The sequence below is a fragment of the Lonchura striata genome, chromosome 5 (genome assembly GCF_046129695.1).
Source record: "Lonchura striata isolate bLonStr1 chromosome 5, bLonStr1.mat, whole genome shotgun sequence".
Lineage (NCBI taxonomy): Eukaryota > Metazoa > Chordata > Aves > Passeriformes > Estrildidae > Lonchura > Lonchura striata.
Genome location: NC_134607.1, coordinates 43,034,968 through 43,054,453, shown reverse-complemented (window position 1 = coordinate 43,054,453; position 19,486 = coordinate 43,034,968). Strand labels below are relative to the sequence as shown.

At 40.4% G+C, this 19,486-nt stretch overlaps 1 protein-coding gene across 1 annotated transcript in view; it reads left to right on the top strand.

Annotated features, from left to right (window-relative positions):
• Positions 1-14,523, top strand: part of WIF1 (Wnt inhibitory factor 1) — a 37,568-nt gene extending 23,045 nt beyond the window's left edge. The window contains exons 4-10 of the mRNA XM_021547379.2: positions 62-202; positions 3,300-3,395; positions 4,986-5,081; positions 6,390-6,485; positions 10,646-10,741; positions 11,367-11,462; positions 13,693-14,523. Coding sequence (XP_021403054.2) covers positions 62-202; positions 3,300-3,395; positions 4,986-5,081; positions 6,390-6,485; positions 10,646-10,741; positions 11,367-11,462; positions 13,693-13,814 — 743 coding nt within the window. The 3' untranslated portion in view covers positions 13,815-14,523. The remainder of the gene's footprint in view (positions 1-61; positions 203-3,299; positions 3,396-4,985; positions 5,082-6,389; positions 6,486-10,645; positions 10,742-11,366; positions 11,463-13,692) is intronic.
• The last annotated feature ends 4,963 nt before the right edge of the window (positions 14,524-19,486 follow it).

Here is a 19,486-nt window from a genome sequence, read left to right as displayed (position 1 = left end):
TTATATGTATGTGTATATGTCCATGTAAATATAAGTGTTATTGGTATTATTATCCTTTTAGTTGTTCAGGTTGGATTTCCTTGCCTTGGAAAACAAGATGGGGTTGCTGCATTTGAAGTGAATGTGATCATAATGAATTCAGAAGGCAATATTATTCTCCAGACCCCTCAGAACGCCATCTTCTTTAAAACTTGTCAGCAAGGTAACACTGAAGAAAACATGCTGGAATGCTGTTAGACCAGGTCACCTAACTGTCTTCTGTTTCATTTAGAATAAGAGCCAGAGAGGATGGAAATAAAGCAGTCACACAATGTGTAGCAATTATGGTGAATTCCAGGCTTTGTGGCTCTGTGTGCCTTTGCTGATCATTTACTACATGTTTACTGAGCCTTTTCTTACAGAACTCTCTTAGCAGACTGGGTCGGAGGCATTTCTCCCTCCTCTTCTTCACTGCTCATCACGTTAACATCAGTAGAATGTTAATTGAGGACATTGATAGAGATGTATCATATGAAAAGCCCCTGTTAGCAAACAATTTGAGGTGCTTGGAGGAGAGCTAGTTCTGTGAAAGCAGGCTGAGGTTAAAGTTTCCAGAAATGACACATCATCAAGGGAACTGACCTTCTGGGAATTATACTGGGGACACTGGTATCAATTAATGCTGTCAGTGCCTTGGTTCCAGTTTGTTGTTGTTAGGTCCCTAAATCTCAAACTTGCACATCCAAACTGAATTCAAGCATCTTAAATCAGAAAATTTCTGCGAAACTTGGTTTTACCTTCTTTGTAGCTTGGGTGTAACCTCTTGGCTTTTGATACAGGTAAAATGGTGGAAGTTGGTGTTCAGTACTTCCACTTATCAAGCAGTAAGCACACAGAGGACACACTGGTAGAAGAAAAGCCATGAAGTTTTTGCAGTGTTTGCTTGGAAAGGAGAGCACTTGTTCAATCAACTGATCTATGAACCATAAGCACTATGTAATCAGACTTTCTGAATTAATTTGATATACCACAAACAACTATAATTATAACTTTAAGCTGAGGCTATGGAAATTGAAAAATCAGTGTCTAAGATAAGATAATTATACCGTATCATGTGCAATTGTGTCAAATTAACTCATGAGAGGGCTGATGTACAAAGAACAAGAATTTTTCTTTCCCTATTAAATCTTCATTCACAGTCCCACATTTTCTTATCTGCACTATTTTCTCTGAGATAATTGGCTGTACTGTGGCTTCAAAGAGTGAGCAGTGGGAGCAAGAGCTGTTTATTCTTTGAAACCTCACTATGCCCAAATAGCAAAGCTGCTTGTCCCCTTTGAAGCCTTGCTGCTGCCAATTAGCCCAGGGAAAGTGAAGGAGGGGGAGAAGAAGTGGGCAGAGAATCAGGAAGAAAAATTGAGGCTTAAGGTACACAAAATGAGTCAGATCTCATGTATGAAGTTGTGTGTCCAGTGTAAATACATCATAAAATTTTCCTATCTTTTTATTTTCAGTTCAGCTCAAAGATACTGAACTCAATAAACTTTGGAAATAGCATTGGAGTATTCTAATAGGGAGAGTAGAGTTACAGGTCTGTATTTTGGAAAGTAGTGGTTTAAAGAGGAAGGGCTCCAAACTGAGTTTAGTAGTAGCAATCATCCAAGTTATCATTTCTGTGTTATTATTTGTTGTTAGCATTTTTATATGAGTTGTAATATCTAACAATTTAGCAGTATTGCATCATATGACCTTTCAAGAAACCTGGGGTTGATTATTGTCCCAGTTCTTTGTTCATGGAGCCAGCTGAAAGACACAAGAAAGATTTCCCAAACTTAAGAGACATGCAGAGGAGGAGATTTCTCACATCATTTCTTCCAGCCCATACTGGAATAATTCCCATTCCTGCCCTGTGTCTAGTAATGGGTAAACAGCAGTGTTTTAGGATACTGAGAAGGATAAGAATGTCTTTAGCGGTTGGTATTAGGTAGGTGTGAGTTAACCTTCCTCTGAAAGATATCATATATGGTGAAGAGCTCCTGTCAGGGCCCTACTCATTGATTCCAGTTATTCTTGGCCATACAGAAAGGCTCCAGCAGAGGAAATGAGGGGAGCAAGGGAGTAATTTTGTGGATAAGAGAGAATTTGTTGTGGCTAGAAGGTGGTCACAAATAAAAAATAATGTTTTCCTACTTTTCTGCTTGAAATGGTATGCATTTAAGCTTGCAATTTTTTTGGTAATGAACAGCAGCTCTGAAATTAAGTACCAAGACAGAAGCATTTCTAGAAAAAGTCCTAGAATACAGTGTTAGAAACAAAAAATCCTTTACTTCAATTACTACAGCTGCAGACAGCCTTACTTTTAAGGCATATCATTTTACTTCAAAGGTTTTGAACATTCTCACTTGGAATGTAACACAACAGAGCATCAAGATGAGGAGTTTGCTCCTACCATTGATCCCAACTGATGTTAAGTTTTTCTAATGGGAATAGGCAGTCTCTCCTGCCTCCCTTATTCTTTGTGAGGGATCTGGGAAGGCATTTTTGAGTAACTGTTTTTCTACCCAGCAGCCCTTTTTGATGGTGTTCCATATGGCTTGATTTAGTTTGCCTTCTTGTTTGATGGACTCTGGTGATTTGAGGATGGTGGTGCCACTCAGAAATGTCTCTCATCCTTGTATAATCCTGCCAGTGTTGCCAAATGCTTTTACATATTTGATCAATAATTGAGATATGAATGAGAGTTGATGATGATGCAGAACTGTTGTGCAGGAGGGCTTTCATCTTCCTTTCTGGCCTTCTTCCATTTAGCCTTGATGCTCACTCTTTCATGTGAACACAGATTTCATCATTGTCACCTCAGTAGTAACAGATGTGGTAATTAATGTAATGCAAGTTGCAGTGACGTCTACTTCAGTCTGCAGAAATCGAAACTGGTCTTGCACACTAAGAGTAGGTCTAACCAGCCATGCAAGTTCTGCACTAAGCTGCCTGCTCATTTCCACACAGAAAATAAAGTACTGGATGAGCAGAGCATCCACATTGCTCATGCACTTATAGAACAGTAGAGAAATGAAAATGCAGAGTCCACCAACAAGTGCATCACCCATGTGAACATGTGATGGAACATCTATTTGTAGACTACTAAAAGAGAAACTAATTTATCTTGAAGACATCTTAGCTGAATTTCTATTTCTTCAGTGTTTGTCTGCCAGAAAATATTTTATCTCTTGTGTCAAAGAAATATATTAATCCTGTTGAGATCTGGCTGGCAGCTGAAGTATATAACATTTTAATTAAGATTGTTGTTATATTTTATGAAGCGGAATGTCCAGGAGGATGCAGAAATGGAGGGGTTTGCAATGAAAGACATGTCTGTGAATGTCCTGATGGATTCTACGGGCCACACTGTGAGAAAGGTAATTTAATAAAGAATCTCAACTGTTTTCTTTACCACAATCTCAAAAAAACTGTATCTCCTGCACTGTAGGCTTTCCAAAAATTAAGAATGGCCTGTTCTGAAGATTTCATATATTTTGACTTCATAATGTAAGAGAATTGTTATTGTCATCCATGGTCTAGTGGAAATACAAATTTCTTACATGAAACATATTTTCTCTTTCACAAACTGCTTTTAACAAAAACTGATGCAATAGTTAAGTGATCCCTAATAACAGGGAATCCATCTGGCAAGAAGATTAAATAAAATTCTTCTGCTAATGAGGACTAGCTGTGAAACAAAGCACAGTGCTTTTGTTGCTCTGCATTTGTTTATTTAGAAGATAAGATTTGTAAGCTAAAAACAAAAATGGGAAGATGAAGGGAAGATTCTCTTTCTCTTCCATGAGTGGATAATAGCCCAAACCAAAATTTCCAGGAGTGAAGAACCAGGAAATTGTTCTGACTTGGCAAGGAAACCAGATCTTCCTATCCCTCCCTTCCTTTTCCCAGTGGCAGTGCTTCTCCAGGGTGACTGAAGATGCCCATTCCCATGGGCATCCTACTCCAATACAGTCATTCACTCCCAGATACTCTGGATACATCAAAAATATTAAATACAAAGGATTAAGGATTGTTCTCTGGCCTGGAGAGTGTCTGGCACAGCTTACATTCATATATTTAATAAACTCTTACCTTCCAACAAACCCAGTACAAACTCACTCCTGGGAGGAGCCTGTGGTCACTACTCATCCCACGGCCATGGCCAGGAGGATTTGCTGGTCAGCCAGGACAAAGCCAAGCCACTAACAATTTCACAAGATGATTTCACAAGGCCATTAGGCCCCATGCCTGGGTGCTGTTTAACTCACCAGCATGGACCCAACCTCACTGCATGTATCAATTGTGGGCAACCACAAAGTGAAGCATTGCCCCCTGACATGCCTCCCTGAAGAGCCTTTTTGTGATGGCCAGAAGGCAGATAGGTCTTGGAAAAGCACAGGGGCTCCAGAGAAGATTTACTGGGAGCATGGAGGACAGTTTGGCTGTGCAGCAGGCTTTCCTAGTCAAAATTAGGTAGCCATGCTTATTTATGCTCAGGTATGCAGGAGTAGGGAAGGTTCATTGTAAAGCCTGCCTGGGAACCCCACTGAGTTACTGACCCCTCTGAGATTGTCCTGCCTGCACAGTTGAGGAACCAGAATACAGTTGTAGAGAGGACTTTTCAGGGGGGATTTTAAATATATGTAGGTGGTGTATGTGGGTACTTTGCTCTCCTCTGTCTGGTATTAAACTATAGAAGAGACAATTTCTGTTTACATATCGAATCAGATTTGAACTTGAATTAGCCTACAGTTTTTAGTAGCACTATACAGACGTTTCCAGATACAAACCAAAGATATAATAGATTTAACCCCCTACCAGAGGCACTTTGCAAAGGTGACTTAGAACAATAAGCAGAAGGAAAAGTAGCTTAAAGAGCCAATGTGCCGTGTATTTAAATACCAGGAAAGTGCTGACATTTGGACATTGCCACCAGCAATGCTTTTTCTGCTCTTCCCAATCCTCAGCACTGTGTGTTCCTCGCTGCATGAATGGTGGGCTCTGCATCACACCCGGCCTCTGCATCTGCCCCCCGGGGTTCTACGGCATCAACTGCGACAAAGGTAAATGCCAGCCAAAGCCCCGGGCTCTGCACACACAACATCCCTCTAGGCAGCTTCCCTCTACGAGTGCATTTTGGAAAGTCAGGCAAGCCATAAGTAAATAAGTTTTAAAAATATTGTGGTTTTTAAAATAGATGCTATAGCACAGCCCAGAAGCTGCTGGAAGAATATAGAAATTTGCAGGTATCCATACATCCCAGCTCTGTGAAGAGTAGTTTGGATAATCACTTCAGTTGATCCACTGAAAACTGTGGATCTTACCACAAAAATCACTTCTACTCCTGGGGTGAGAAGAAAGGATTACAAAAAAAAATCTCTATTTGAGCTCTAGTTTCCTGTAGTCAAATTAATTTTACTAATTATTTAGTGCATTAATGTGCTGCATCTGGACACATGAAAAAATATGCAAGCTATTCATTTTTTGTTGCTGAATTGGGACTCATGAAGGCTAAAAAACAACAATCAGTTGTTCAGAACAGTAATTGGGAAGAGTCTAAACTACCATGTAGAAAAAAGCAAGTAATTTCCTGCAGAAATGTAACTGACCTGCTCATGGCAAAATGCCATGCTCCATTTGTCATTGCAGGTCTATATGAAGTAAAGATTGGATGCAAAAAGTCCTAGAGGACTTTTCAGCAAAAGAGTGGGAGCCTTCCTATTTCTTTGCACAGACTTTTGTTTGTGTCCATGCCCTCACGTCTTTGAACAGATTTTCACCACATTTAGAAAATGCTTCAAATGTGTGCTTTAATTAAATGCTCTCAATGTCTTGAAGGATTAATGTGAATCCTAGCTGTTTGGTGAAAAGTCACATCTAACACAATGTAAGTTATTTGGCAGCTGAAAGTCAGAGCATTTGCATCAATTGCACCATACAGAAAAACTCACAGAGATTTCTTTTTAGTCAAAGTATCGCTTAAGAACTGCAGTGAAGTATCCTCTTGTAGAAGTAGCTTCCAGTCCTAGGCTGCGCTCCTTTTATCAGACACTGGCAGTTTCAATAACAATAGTGTCTTAATCCTTCAATGAGCTTTATGTGTGGGGGTTGAGAAAGATGTAGCACAGTCTATCCTCAGAGAGCTCACTGCTGTATTGTTCACTTGTCTCATTCTGTATTGCCTTGTGTGTGTGCCCGTGTAAAGCATTATGTAGGAATAGCTGCATTTCAGTCTTGCTTTGTAAACTAGATGAAAAGAGGTTAATCCTCCTTTTACAGCCTACTCAATGTTTATTTATGATGTACAGCAGAGAACATTAAGTCCAAGTTAGTCCCAGTTCATATTAATGACTTCCTTTTATTTGTTTCAGCAAACTGTACAACAACCTGTTTCAATGGAGGGACGTGTTTCTATCTGGGAAAATGCATTTGTCCTTCAGGCTATGAAGGAGACCAATGTGAAATTAGTGAGTAGCATCTTCTTCTAGTATCAATGCCAGAATGGCAACATTTGACCTGCCTCTGCTGGGCTCAGAGCAAAGGTCTCACACAGCAGTTTGGGACCCTCGGAGTCAGATGCCACATGCCTCCAAACAAGTTTCCTACTCAGAAGTTTGATTCGTTCCTGGACCATCTGACCCCCTGCCCTGCTCTGTGTTCACTCGTAACCAGGCATGGTAACACATGAAGGCATAAGTACTCAAGCAGTGCCCTGTGGCAGACAGATATGCTGCCATGCCAAGCTTGTGGGGTGCATCTGTTTTCAAACATTATGGCAAATCACACTTGGGCACAGCAGATTACGTTTGAGCTGTCACCTCTGAAAGGGCTACTGTAATTTGGGAATTAAAATGTTTGGGGCAAAAGGAGGACTGAGCTGTAAGAGCTGAGAGCTTTCATGTAACATGTAAAGTTACATTCACAAGGTAACTTGAGGATGTACAACCAGACATTCTTTCTGGACTTAGAACTTTTAACAGGACATGGTGCAGTAAAGCTTTCCCTGCTGTAAATATTCCCCAGCACCTTCCCAGAAGCATGGAGAGCAGTATTTGGCCTAGGATGTGTAAATGCTGATTTTTTAATATACATCAGTAGAAACGAGTTCTCCTCGCAATTAGGAAATTTGTATAATTTTGGAAACAATGGAAATAAACTCTTAACTTGCTATCAGCCAATACACAACAACAAGTGAATTACTGTGCAAAGAAAGTACACAGATACAGTAAGACCGATGTTTTGCTCAGTCTTTATGTGTAGATTAACAATAGGTGTGTGTAAATGTTTCTACATGTCTCTATGCATTACAAAACATTTTGCAACTCTTTTTTACAGCATTAAAGATTCAAGGAAAAAGGACCAACAAAGCTTTATTGTTTTTAAGTTAATAATGATTGCCCATTGGTATAAATTCAGATCATATGCCATGAGAACAACAGTACAGGTTTTCACTGGATTTACTTTTGCTTACATCAAGTTTAAATTTGACTATTTGGCAGAACCCCATTTCTTTCTTCAGTCCCTAAAAGGTCAACATTATTGACATTTTTCAGATGAAGATTAAAGCTTGATTCAAAGAGAGAAGCATGTATTTTATGTCTGGTGGTGTTTTTTTCAGGAGAATTCTTAGAACTGTTATTGCAGCCTGTATAATTAAGGGCAGTCCATTTACTTGATCTGTCTGAGGAGCTGGAGCTCACATTTGTCTACTGCTGCTTGGAATAAGTGCAACTGTTTTGGCTTCCTGGAAAGGTTTACCTGTGAAACTCAAACTAAATTAATTAAAACACAGGCAGTAAACTAGTTTCTGTACAAAAGAAAAAGAAAGCAAATTCAGATCATGGTATGTTATGACCTAAACTAGGAGAATGTCAATGAGGGCAAGGAAAGCTATGCACTTACTCTGGCTCTTGTAAAGCCAGGGCTGCAACTGTTAAACTGTGATTGACAGCTGTCATCACCTCTGGGCACTGCACCAGCACAGCAGTGGAAGATTGCAAGAAATCTAGACAAGGCTTAGAAACACCAGAGCAGAAACACAGCTCAGTCCATTTTCTAAGATCCAGGGCCAGCTACATTCAATCATGGGATTCTTAAAATAATTATGGGGGGGAAACTTTCAACAGACAGAAAGCCATCTTCTGAAAATTGCAAGGTTTTTGTTGTTGTTGGGGCTTATTTAGTATAGGTTTTCAGTGCTTGTGTAATAATTGAATCCCTCTGTAAGACTCCTGTGTTGCCTTCAGGGGAGGCAACGGTGACCTGGTTTCAAGGAACAGCACGGCAGCCCGGTTTCGCCCGGGCTACTCGGGCTAACGACACATGCTGACACCAGTGTGGTGGATGGTCGAAAGCCTTTATTGTCTTATCTCATGGGTTTAAATAGTCTTGGGGGACTTTGCTACGTCAGGGGGGTTTGGTAGGGTCTCTAGGGTTAGTCAGGAGTGGAAAACTACTGGATTAGGTGTGGTTACATTCTTTGGGGTAATGGATAACGTGCTGCAGGAGAAGAGGGGGAAGGGGGTCTTCCTTTCCATCACATCCCGAGATCTTCCGCTCGCCTGTCCCTATCTACTACACTCCTGGGAAGTGTATTGAACCCAGTCTACAAGACTAACAAGCATTCACAGGCTTCCAATTTTTTTTTCTGGTTATCAGTATGCATTGTCTCTAATTAGTGTTTCACTTTGAATCCAGAGTTCTATTTTGCTTTGGATTCCTCCCCTACTTGTCACCTTTCTTAGTCAATAGAGTTATTACTCTTTCCTTCATACTGTGACAATATCTTAGTCCAAAGTTAATTGAGCTGTGCTGAGCCAAATGCTTGCCTGTTGATACATGGTGGAAGTTGGTGTCACATCTCTTGACCCATATCTTCCATATTTACTTAAAGAAGTAGGAAAATTCACTGATTTCTTTAGCATTGCTCTTTCCAGTTGTTAATTACTTGGGATGCAAATGTTTGCAAATTAGAATGCCTGAAGTTTCCCTTCCCCAGAGGCTCCTGCAGAGGAATTGTGCTTTTACAGAAACTCTCCTCAGCACTGTTTGTCCCATCAGCTGCTTATGAACTTCTTTCAGGATTATTAAAATAATTATAGAATAGAAATAAGTGTTTCCTTTATGTTGACAACACACATGTATCACAAGGGTCTGCAGGGGCTGAGGGCTAAGCAGGCACTGCCTCTGATGTTGAGCTCCCAAGAGGGCAGTCTGTGATCATGAAATGAGGTTTTCAGCACAGTAAGCCAGTGTTGATGCTTAAATTATGATGTGTAGGTCTCAGTTAATGCCTTTCTTTAAAAAAAATATATAAAATGGGAAAGGGAAAGGGAAAGGGAAAGGGAAAGGGAAAGGGAAAGGGAAAGGGAAAGGGAAAGGGAAACAGTTTGCTGCCCCAGGTTCCAGTTTTTGTTTGCTATATATTCAGGTAAATATTAATGTTAAATCTAGGAAGGATGCCTTTGTTTTCTCTTTTCTGGAGAATCTATGAAATCTAGTGGCATTAGAAAAGATAAAAAATGTTTTTTTGGACAACAATGAGAAAAGCTGCACTGGTACATATGGGCACCAAGGTGGCAGGAAAGTGAAGGTGAAGTTCCTGGTGGCTCAAGAGTGCCCAGGAAGTGATTGTGAGCCTCCCTCAGCCTGGGAGTGACTGACTTCATGGGCGCTGTGCCTCCCTTCCCAGAGATGAGTGAAGATTTAATTAGTTCAGAAATGCAGACAAATTCTGACCAGATATAGGCAGTCTGATAATGGGACATTGGATGTTAAGTTTGGGGAAGGTCCCTGGTGCACCATGCCCAGCATGAAAGAAAGAAATTGAGTGTGGTTCTCCACCAGTGGGGGCCTCCTCAGTCCCAGGTGATGAGGGCCAAACAAGACTTCCTACGACACCTGACCCAGCCTATGCCTTTGGCAAAATCTCTTTGTGAAGGAAAGTAATTTCCAGACCAAGAGCCTGGAAAAATGTCTGCCAGTTTCGATTACTGTTAGCAAAGTTGCTCTGTTCTTTAAAGTTGCTCTATTCTTTTCAAGCAGGAAAGAAGGGCATGTATTTTTAATGTGCCCTTAGTTTCTGAGCTGCCATGTGGAACATCCCTCATTACACCATCCACAGCACCATGGTGCTCCTAGCCTGTGCTACAAGCCGATGGGTATCTATTTACTGTCTGCAAGTAGCAGCCATACCTATCATTTCCAGAGCGTCTTACTGCTCTCAGATGTCACCAGATTTTTTTCTCTTGGGGACCCTCAGGTTTGAATCCCACTCTTTGGAACTGCATAGTCTGGACACTGCTGTGTCCCCTGTAAAGGGTGAGGAGAGCAGAAGTCAGTACTGACCAGTCATGTGGAGGATTCTGCAGGGGCAGAGTGACATAAACCTGGGCAAAAGCTGCAAGGTCACACAGCCTTTGGCCATGCCAGATTCTTGTCATATTTTCAAAGGAGAAGAAAGCTTATAAACTAGAAGCACAGACTTGCAGCAGAGTCTTTCCTGATAGATCCACAGTTACACTCTAACATCTGATGAGTTTTTCAGGTACAAGGCAAACTTATCAGACACTTGTCTCCAGTAGGCACAGGGGACTAAGACCATTGTTTCTATGTTTTCAATTTCTAGGTAAATGCCATCAACCCTGTCGAAATGGAGGCAAATGTACTGGTAAGAATAAATGCAAGTGCTCCAAAGGCTACCAGGGAGACCTGTGTTCAAAGCGTAAGTACCAAAGCCAAAAGTACCATCCATCAGTCCTTGTGGGAACATCGAGCTCACTGTGCAGTATCTTTTTTACATAACATCAGTACTAATAGTCTGTTGTCAAAATAATTCAAGTTATTTTACTTTCTAGATGTACATCATACACCAGACTTAAGGAAATTAAGAAACCAGAAACATTTTTTTACAGAAGTGTCCTCACAATCTCTTTTGTACCCTTGAGTTTCTATAAAACAACAGTGTGTCAGCTCAGCAAATAGCAGTTTAGTAATAGAGAAATGCTTAATAAAATGTCAATACTTTCCCATGCTAAAATACAATAAGAACATTTAGTGAGTGAGATGCTGGGGACTGCTCTACTTCTCACGCTGGTTCTGGTGAATGCTCAGCTCTGCTGTAAAACCTGACTCTCTGGCCAGGGGCTGAGCCAGACCTTGCAGGTAAAGAGATGGGTGTGGACTGTTTCAGGGCTCTGACTGCACTCTGTGCAAAGGCACAAATTTACTTTGAGAGCCACAGCCTGGGCCAGGACCAGCCCATCATGTGAAACAGCAGGGAGACCAAATGTGTGACTGTCTCTGGATGAAATGTCAAGAAACCAGGTGTATGTATTTATTTTTCACAGCTGTCTGTGAACCCAGCTGTGGTCTGTATGGCACCTGTGTGGAGCCCAACAAATGCCAGTGCAAAGAAGGCTGGCATGGGAGACACTGCAATAAAAGTAAGTGAGAAACAAACCCTGAGGTGTTACACACCCAGTGCTGTGCAGAAATGACTGCCTCAAGAGCCTTTCCAGCATCATTAGTGGTACCATACTCCTTTTTCTTCAATCTTTAATCCAAGCAATAAAACAAAGGTTTTCAATACTCCATAATTTTACCTACTTTAAAAAAAATTCAAATAATAATTTGAAAGTGTTTTATCAAGACCATTTTTGTATTAAAAATTCCAGAATCTGGTATCAATCAGAGGAGGACCTTGTATGTCTTCCAGCCATAGCATGGAAGGGATCAAATTCTTTCAATACTCCTCAGTAATACCAGCTAGCTTTGAAATGCTAGGTAGGTATTTTTAAAAGTGAAACTCTGACAGGTTTTAAAACTGATTGAAAATTAGAAAAATATAATGTCCTTTAAAAATTTTGGGGAAATTTGAAGAATTATGCAAGATCTGTTCTTAGCAACTTCCCATTTTTCTTCTCTTCCCACCCATGTTCCACAGCATGAAAAATACATTGCCCCAAAGCAAAGTTAAAGTTCTTCAAATGAATTCCTGTTGTGCTTTTTGGTCCTTTTAACCACCTATTGTAGCAACTGATCATTTCACTGGGCTTAAAATGGTACTATATAATTATTTGAAATACAATTGGATATATCCAGTAAGAACCTCAGATTTAATTTTATATTTCATGTGCAACAATACTGTAACAGTAGATCTTCAATATGTGATCTTTATATACTCCCAAAAGATACTAATGTATATCACTGTTGGCTACCAATTCACATGTTGTGTTTTATGTATCAATAATAAAAAAGTTTAAAATTTTGCAGCTACAAAACCAATCAGCCATAAGGAATGTGAATCTTACATTGCAGCATCAACTGCAATGTAAGATTTTATTATGTTCAGTTTCATTAAAACCTGTTGATGCATATTATTTTTGTCACATCAAAATGTAATAGAAAAAATATAGTATTTTCATTAAAAATGAGGTATTATCCAACTAAGATGGATTTTGCTGTGAAAATTAAGTTTGCTGTGAAAATTGGGAGTCTGATTTTCTGTTGTTACCTAGTGGATTTGTGTTTAAGTATTCATGCTGCTCTCTGAAGGAGAAATACCATTCACATAAATTATGGTTAAAAAATATAAGGAAATGAACTATACAAGGATACAGTTCATAAGTTTGGTATGAACTTTTTCTTCCTGTCATACTCTCCTTGTAAAGAGCAGATGCAAGTGAAAACAAATACATATTTTAGGTGACAATCACTAAAGAAGTAATTACCCGTACAACAAAACCAAAGATCATACCTGCCTTGTGATAAGAAGTCAATAGTCTCACATTATTGTAAACTCCAAGGTTTTGCATCCTTCATTACTTGGAGTTTGGGTACAGTCCTGCTGTGTTTAATACTGCAAAACTCTCTTTTTATTCAGCAAAGAAACTGTGAAGTGGACATTTAGGCAAAATCCACCCCCATTTTAAGTGTCCATTAATGTACATGCACTGCAGTTCCCTCTTTTCAGCTGAAACCAAACATCTCTGGGTCTTGAAAGGAGATTTATAGTTAGCTTGAGAAACTTGTTTCATATTCCATCAAATGAATGGCTCTTTAGTAAAGCTATACTCTTTTAAAAAGTGGTTAAAAAATTAAACAGAGGAATCAGTTTTTCAAAGTCATTTCCATGAGCTTTAAGTAATGAGATGAGTAAATGAACCTATAAAGAATTACAACATAATACTTTGGATTCCATTTTTATTGTTCAGTTTCATTTTCCACAACAAAGCAGCTCTAGTAAGCCTGTTTCAGATGGCTTCCCCCCCACCCCAGGTGTTTATGGTCAGTGGTGTTCTTTTTCTTTGCATTCAGCCATAAACCAAAGCCCAGCTCAGGTAGCTGGTGCAGATTCTCCCCAGGGGATCACTTATATCCCATTCTAGAGCTGGCAGATCATAATGACTGAAACCCACCTGGTGTGGGGGTTACAGATGTGAACCCCAGGCTAAGCCACAGCCTGGCAGTGCTGAGGTCCCTGGCCAGGCCAAGCATCTTTCTGTCTGGCAGGGCTTTGTTCATCCTGAGGGATGACAGAAGCATGAGCACTTTTGTAAGGCTAAGCAAAATCCTTTGTTCAAATGGGTAAGACAGTTTCCACTTGAAATATTAGCTGTGGATCGTGAGCCCACATCTGTGGATTCTTTTTTCTTGAACTGGATAATTTTCCAGGGTATGGAGCCAGCGGTCTGAGCACCCTGAGGCCAGCAGGCAGCAAGAACAGGCAGCACACGCCTTTGCCAAAAAGGGCTGAAGAGAAGCGTGTTCCACCCGAATCCAATTATATCTGGTGAACTCCAACATCTGAAATGGTTCATGTTACACAAAGTTCACAGCCTTCATTAACCTCTCATGGATTGAATGTTAAAATGTTGTTCATTACAGTTAAGATTACCAGCTGGAATTTTATTAGCTTCATTATAAACCACTGAACTGACACTTACTATTCCTTTTAAGTTTTATAAATACTTCTGTAGCATGATTATATAGGCTTCTCTCAGTGCTTTGGATGGTGTTTTGTACTACACTTCAGTTACATCTAAACTTCGTTTTTTTGGTTATATAGCTGCAAATATTATCCAAAAATTAAGTAACAATATTCAAGCAGAAAACCCTTTAGATGCTAACCCTGAATTATTTCCATGACTACAGATGCAATTTGCCTAAGACAAAAGAAAGGCGCATTTTGCAAATTTTTACTAATTGTGTATTTAGACTTTTCCCTAAGAAAAACAAATACATAAATAAATAAGTTGCCTAATTTAAAAACTGAATAACTCAATTGAATATTTTTTTTTACTTTTTTGTGTATTAAAAAGAAACTGCAGTGGTGACATTTAACCAACATAATATATTGTAAACAAAGTAGAGCTATAAAGTACGAAGTTTCTGCATCAGCTTGAAGCAATATAATATATTGTAAACAGAACAGCTCTTATGTAATAAACTTTTTATACTGAATGTTATGTATAAAATAAAGATGCTGCTTTAGTTTTTTGAGTACTGCTCTGTGTGGCCTCCTGCGGTCTCATCAGTGCTGGTTTGGGACAATGGCTTTTCTAGAGCACCCTCATAAAACAATGGCACTGTGGGGTTGGTCTCCCTCTGCTTTTAGCCCCACAGCTCTTAAAAATATTTCAGAAGAACAAGTTCTTGTGCCTTTGCCAAGGAGGGGAGAACCGGGCAGGCCGTGTATCTCACTCTCTGTACTTGTCCTCCTTGTACCACATCCTCCTTTCCCCCAGCACCACCAGCCAGCCATGTTGGTGTGCCCAGTTTGTGGTGCCTCAGCTACTCAGAATATTCTTCTTACAACTTCTGCCCCAGCAGGTGATAGCTGGGCCCTGGCCCTGCTTCATGCTCAAGGGTGATGGTCCTGTGTCCTGTTGTGATCACTCTGTAGAAGCTTGGCTGCTGCTTCTTGCAACAGTCAAGGGCTACTTGATTTGTAATTTGATGTGGCTTGGAAGCAGGAAACATGGTTTCTGTCTGAACTGAGGAACAGTAAATATCCAAAGAATTATTACTGACCCTTGCTACAGTGCATTTCTGGCAATCTTATTAACTGGGAGAAAAAAATAAATAACATAAAGGTGGAAGCATTAGACCTGGGCTTTTCCCTTTACTGTGGCCAGAAAGAGGAGATGTGGGCAGGAAAGGTGGTCAGCCTCTGCCCACAGTCAGTGCTGTCCCAAAAGCACCCTATTCAGATTAAATAAAGATGGAAAAGAGGCAGCCTTAAGCAGAGGAGAAAACACTTTGGTGATGAAAACCTGGGGGGATCTGTTCATGAAGGAAACATTTTTTGATATTTTTGTTAAAAGTGTTGAAAGGAGGAGATTAATATTAGGTTGAAATAAAATGTGTAGCTGCCCTGTATGTCCATGGATGCCTCGGGAGCTGTGAACAAACATGAATGTCACATTTGCTTTTTGTTCTTTCTGTAGCAAAGATTAAATGGCTTATCCCACAGTACAGTAAAAAGCACAGAAAATTATTATTTAAAATTCCTCACATATTTTGGCTGAACTTTTTCTGCTCCTGTCAATTTCTTAGAAAGTGTTTCCTTAAAAATGGCAAGTGTGTTCTTTTATACAGAGTAAATTTTTTGCTACTTGCCCTAAAGACACTTAATGCTGCTGTTTTGTTTTCAGAGTTTCACCACTGATTTTTGGAAATATCATTAATCATAAGAATAATATCATCAGAAAGTTACAAAAGGAAAAAATAGTCCTCAAAGTGCACACTATACCACAACTCTGTTTCTAAAATAACATCAATTGTCTACACAAAATTTCCATGGCTTTGTCCATTTGAGCACAAAGTTTCCTGTGTAAGAAACAGTACTTGATGTCAGAGAAGTCAGTGATAACTGAGAATGCTAAAAGAAGACATGAATTTTCCAGAAATGTCCAGTTGGAAGTTGGAAGCAATTTTGCCATTTGAAAATAAACTACAGAATTTATCACAGAAACTGCCTTTTCAGTGGTACTTGGAAAGTTTGAAGTTAGCCAGAGCCAGATGCCAAACATTGCACTTGTGAATAGCAGCTGTAAGGAAATGAAAATGAGTAAAATGATATAAAATGTTAAAACACTATAGCTCTACCAAAGAAATCTCAATTCAAACAACTGACTAAATGTTAACTTTACAAAGGGCTTGGTAATTGATAATTTGGGTATCTAATTTTGGCATCCTGCTATGTCCAGGTGTGCACAACATTTCAAAGGACAAACACACAAGGCACACAAAGAGAGCAGAAACAGACATCCTAAGGGCAAACTGCCTTTTTTATACTGCTGCCATTACTAAATGGATGCACATGCTTTTGGGGGCTGGTAGGTTTTTTTTTGAATTTGCTTTTTAGGTTGACTCTGTCTGTGCCTCTTCACATCTTCACCTGACTGATGGGGAGCTGGAGAGAACTGCGGCCTTTTCTGGTTCTTGCTATGCAGGGATTGGCAGCCTGTGCTGGTACCACCTGCAGAGCAGAGGTATCAGGGGCAGCAGGGCCCAGCACCACTGCACACACCAGGTGCTGCTCATGGGATCTTTCTGACCAGGAGAAAGCAGCACTGGCTGCTGGGACTCAGCACTCTTTCTCCATGTGGTGGGACTGAATGGTCCAGTTGTTCTTCTTCAGCTTAATTTCAATGAATATTAAGCAATAAAATTATAAAGAAAAAAATTCAGAATTGTTCCAGATGACTCTCTGCCTGTAAGATTCAAACTCCAATAGCCAGACTTAAAGCTTTGGCCAGACTTTCTGGTATTAATTCAAAAACGTCAGCTTTGTTTCTGCTGGACAGATTTGTTACCTTTCCTTTCCCCTCACTCCTCTACATCACCTGTTCTATTGGTATTGCCTCCTGTGGAAAAAATTCCTACTTGCAGATGCTGATGGGAGATCTGGCAGCAGCAGAGAGGGAGCTGCCTGAAATGGCCTGGAGTTATGCCAGGGTTCCCCCAGTGTCTGCACTGCCCACGGCATGGCATTGGGGCAGGGGGAATGGGTGAGTGGGTGTTGAGGAATCACTCAGAGGCATGGTTTCATGGCAGCTCCAGGTCTTGCAGTGATTTCAGCTCTAGCCTAGAGGAACTGCATCTGTCATTTAATCCATTACAGGGATTAAATCCTACTAAATCCCACAAATCTTTCAGTGTGAATACGACTTTGTGTTCAGTGAGGTGATAAGGTGCTATGATTAGCCAAACCTTAAGACCCTGACTAAGCCAGTGACACCTCTCCAGCTCTGAAATGTGCCAGCAAGATTAGCTCACATGACGCTTTAAACAGAAAAGCATCAAATTATACAAAAAAATCTCAGGTGAAATGTGTTCATGTTGCTGTTTATTTTTTCTTGCATCTCTCTGACAGGATGGCTGCTGAGCCACAGACCAGTGGCTCTCAGCACCCAGCTTCTGCTGGAGCACAGCTGGCTGTGCACTCCTTGGTGCTGGCAGCAGCCCAGTCCAGCCATGCAAGTTCACCTGCACTCAGCAAAGCTGAACTGAGCACAGAACAAACAGGTTGGAAGAACAGCAAGGTTTGGGAAAGGCGTGCATGTAGATCTGAGAAGATGTATTTCTTATCTTTGTGGCTTTATGAAGTTAAATTTAAATGAATCCTCACAATTTTGAGTTAAAAAAAGCCCCCACTCCATATATATTTTATTTAGAACACCATATTCTATTATTTATATTAGTTACAGAGACTGAATTTTCACCCCTTTCCACACAGTCCATCAGAAGAGAGAACAGCCTCGTTGCAGGAATCTTTCCACAGAAACATGGATTTTTTCAGAGGATTTAACACACATATCCTGTCTGGCCAAACCACAGCTCAAGAGTAGTTCAGATGCTTATGAGGGACATCCCCTACTTTCTACCACTTGGTTTCCTGGCATATGCCTGGGGAGGTGCTGGCACTGGGGCACTGGACAGGGTTTACAGAGCTAACTGGCTCTAGCTGTTCTGAGTGTTTGACTTTACAACCCTTAATTATATATATCCCCTAATCAGTGTGCTGCACTTGTACTGCATCCTTCCAGTCCAGACAGCCTAGTGAGCCTCTCTCCTAGGCAAGGACCTGTGGCACTCCACAAATTCTCAGGTAGGCAGTATTTGGAAATGATGGCCCACAGTGTTTATAGCTTGTGTATCAAGTTTCTGTGCTATCCATCATCTCTAACTTGCAGGAGCCTTGCCCAAATGGAGCTTGCTATGATCCTGGGCTGGAATTTTCCCCAGTCCTCCTACTACAGATTGCCAGACTTTGTTGGACGAATTTAGCTACTACAGGAGCTGCTTGTGTGCTGGACTCTGATTTTCTTCAAATTAGGGTAATCCAGCTGAAAGTCTGAGCATTTAATTACGGTCATGGTTGTTCTCAGCATGCACAATTCCACCCTTCAGTGGCCACTGTGGGTGTCACCTCTTCCTTGGTCTATCTGGAGAGTGATTGCTAAATGTATACATCTCCCAGACTGTGTCACTGTTAAAAAAGCTAAATTAATGTTAAGCACAATCCACCCTGGTTTTTAAACCACTCTTTTTGTGTAAAGGCATAAAGATTTCTCCCCTTTTATCAGCAGTGATAGTTCCACCTCCAAAGCTTATTCCTAAAAGGAACTAACTGTATTTGAAATGTAGCTGAGATGTTAACCTAGTTTGACAGTTGAGGGGTCCTGAGTGGTTTAGATGTCACAACTTACAGCAATCCACTTAAAAACAAGATGTACAGGATTTCTAGGGAGAGGTGAGTTTAGAGTTTCTATTCCTTGTGGTCAGAGAAAGTAGGAACTCCCCCAATAACAGAGGACCTCTCTAGCTGGTGTTTGAAAATTGACAGCAACAGCAGGTGAAGTGTGCAAAGTGGCCCCCTGGAATTGCACCTTTGTTGCCACCAGGGAGCAGAAACAGGGATCACCGAGGGTTTTGGTAGTTGTTCCTGGACATTTTTACAATATACAATATAATAATGTAGAACCACAGAATGGTTTGGGTTGGAAAGGACCTTAAATGTCATCTAGCTCCAGCTCCCCCCTTCCACTAGACTAATTTGTTCAGAGCCCCATCCAACCTGACCTGGAGCACTTCCAGGAACAGGGCACCTAAACTTCTCTGGGCAACCTGTTCCAGTGTCTCACCATCCACACTGTTAAGAATTTCTTCCTTATGTCCATTCTAAATCTACCCTCTTTAATTTAAAAAACATTGCCCCTATCACTACAGGACTTGTTAAAAAGCATTTCTGTCTTTCTTATAAGCCCCCTTTATATATGGAAAGGCTGCAATAAGGTCTTCTTGAAGACTTCTCGAAGCTGAATAACCCCAGCTTTCACAGCCTTTAATTAAATATTTTATTTTGGTTTTCCCTCTCTACTATGCTTCCTTTTTTTGGTTTGTCTTAAAACAAACTAACATCAAGTAAACAAATGAACAAACAAATAATTAAAGAGACCCC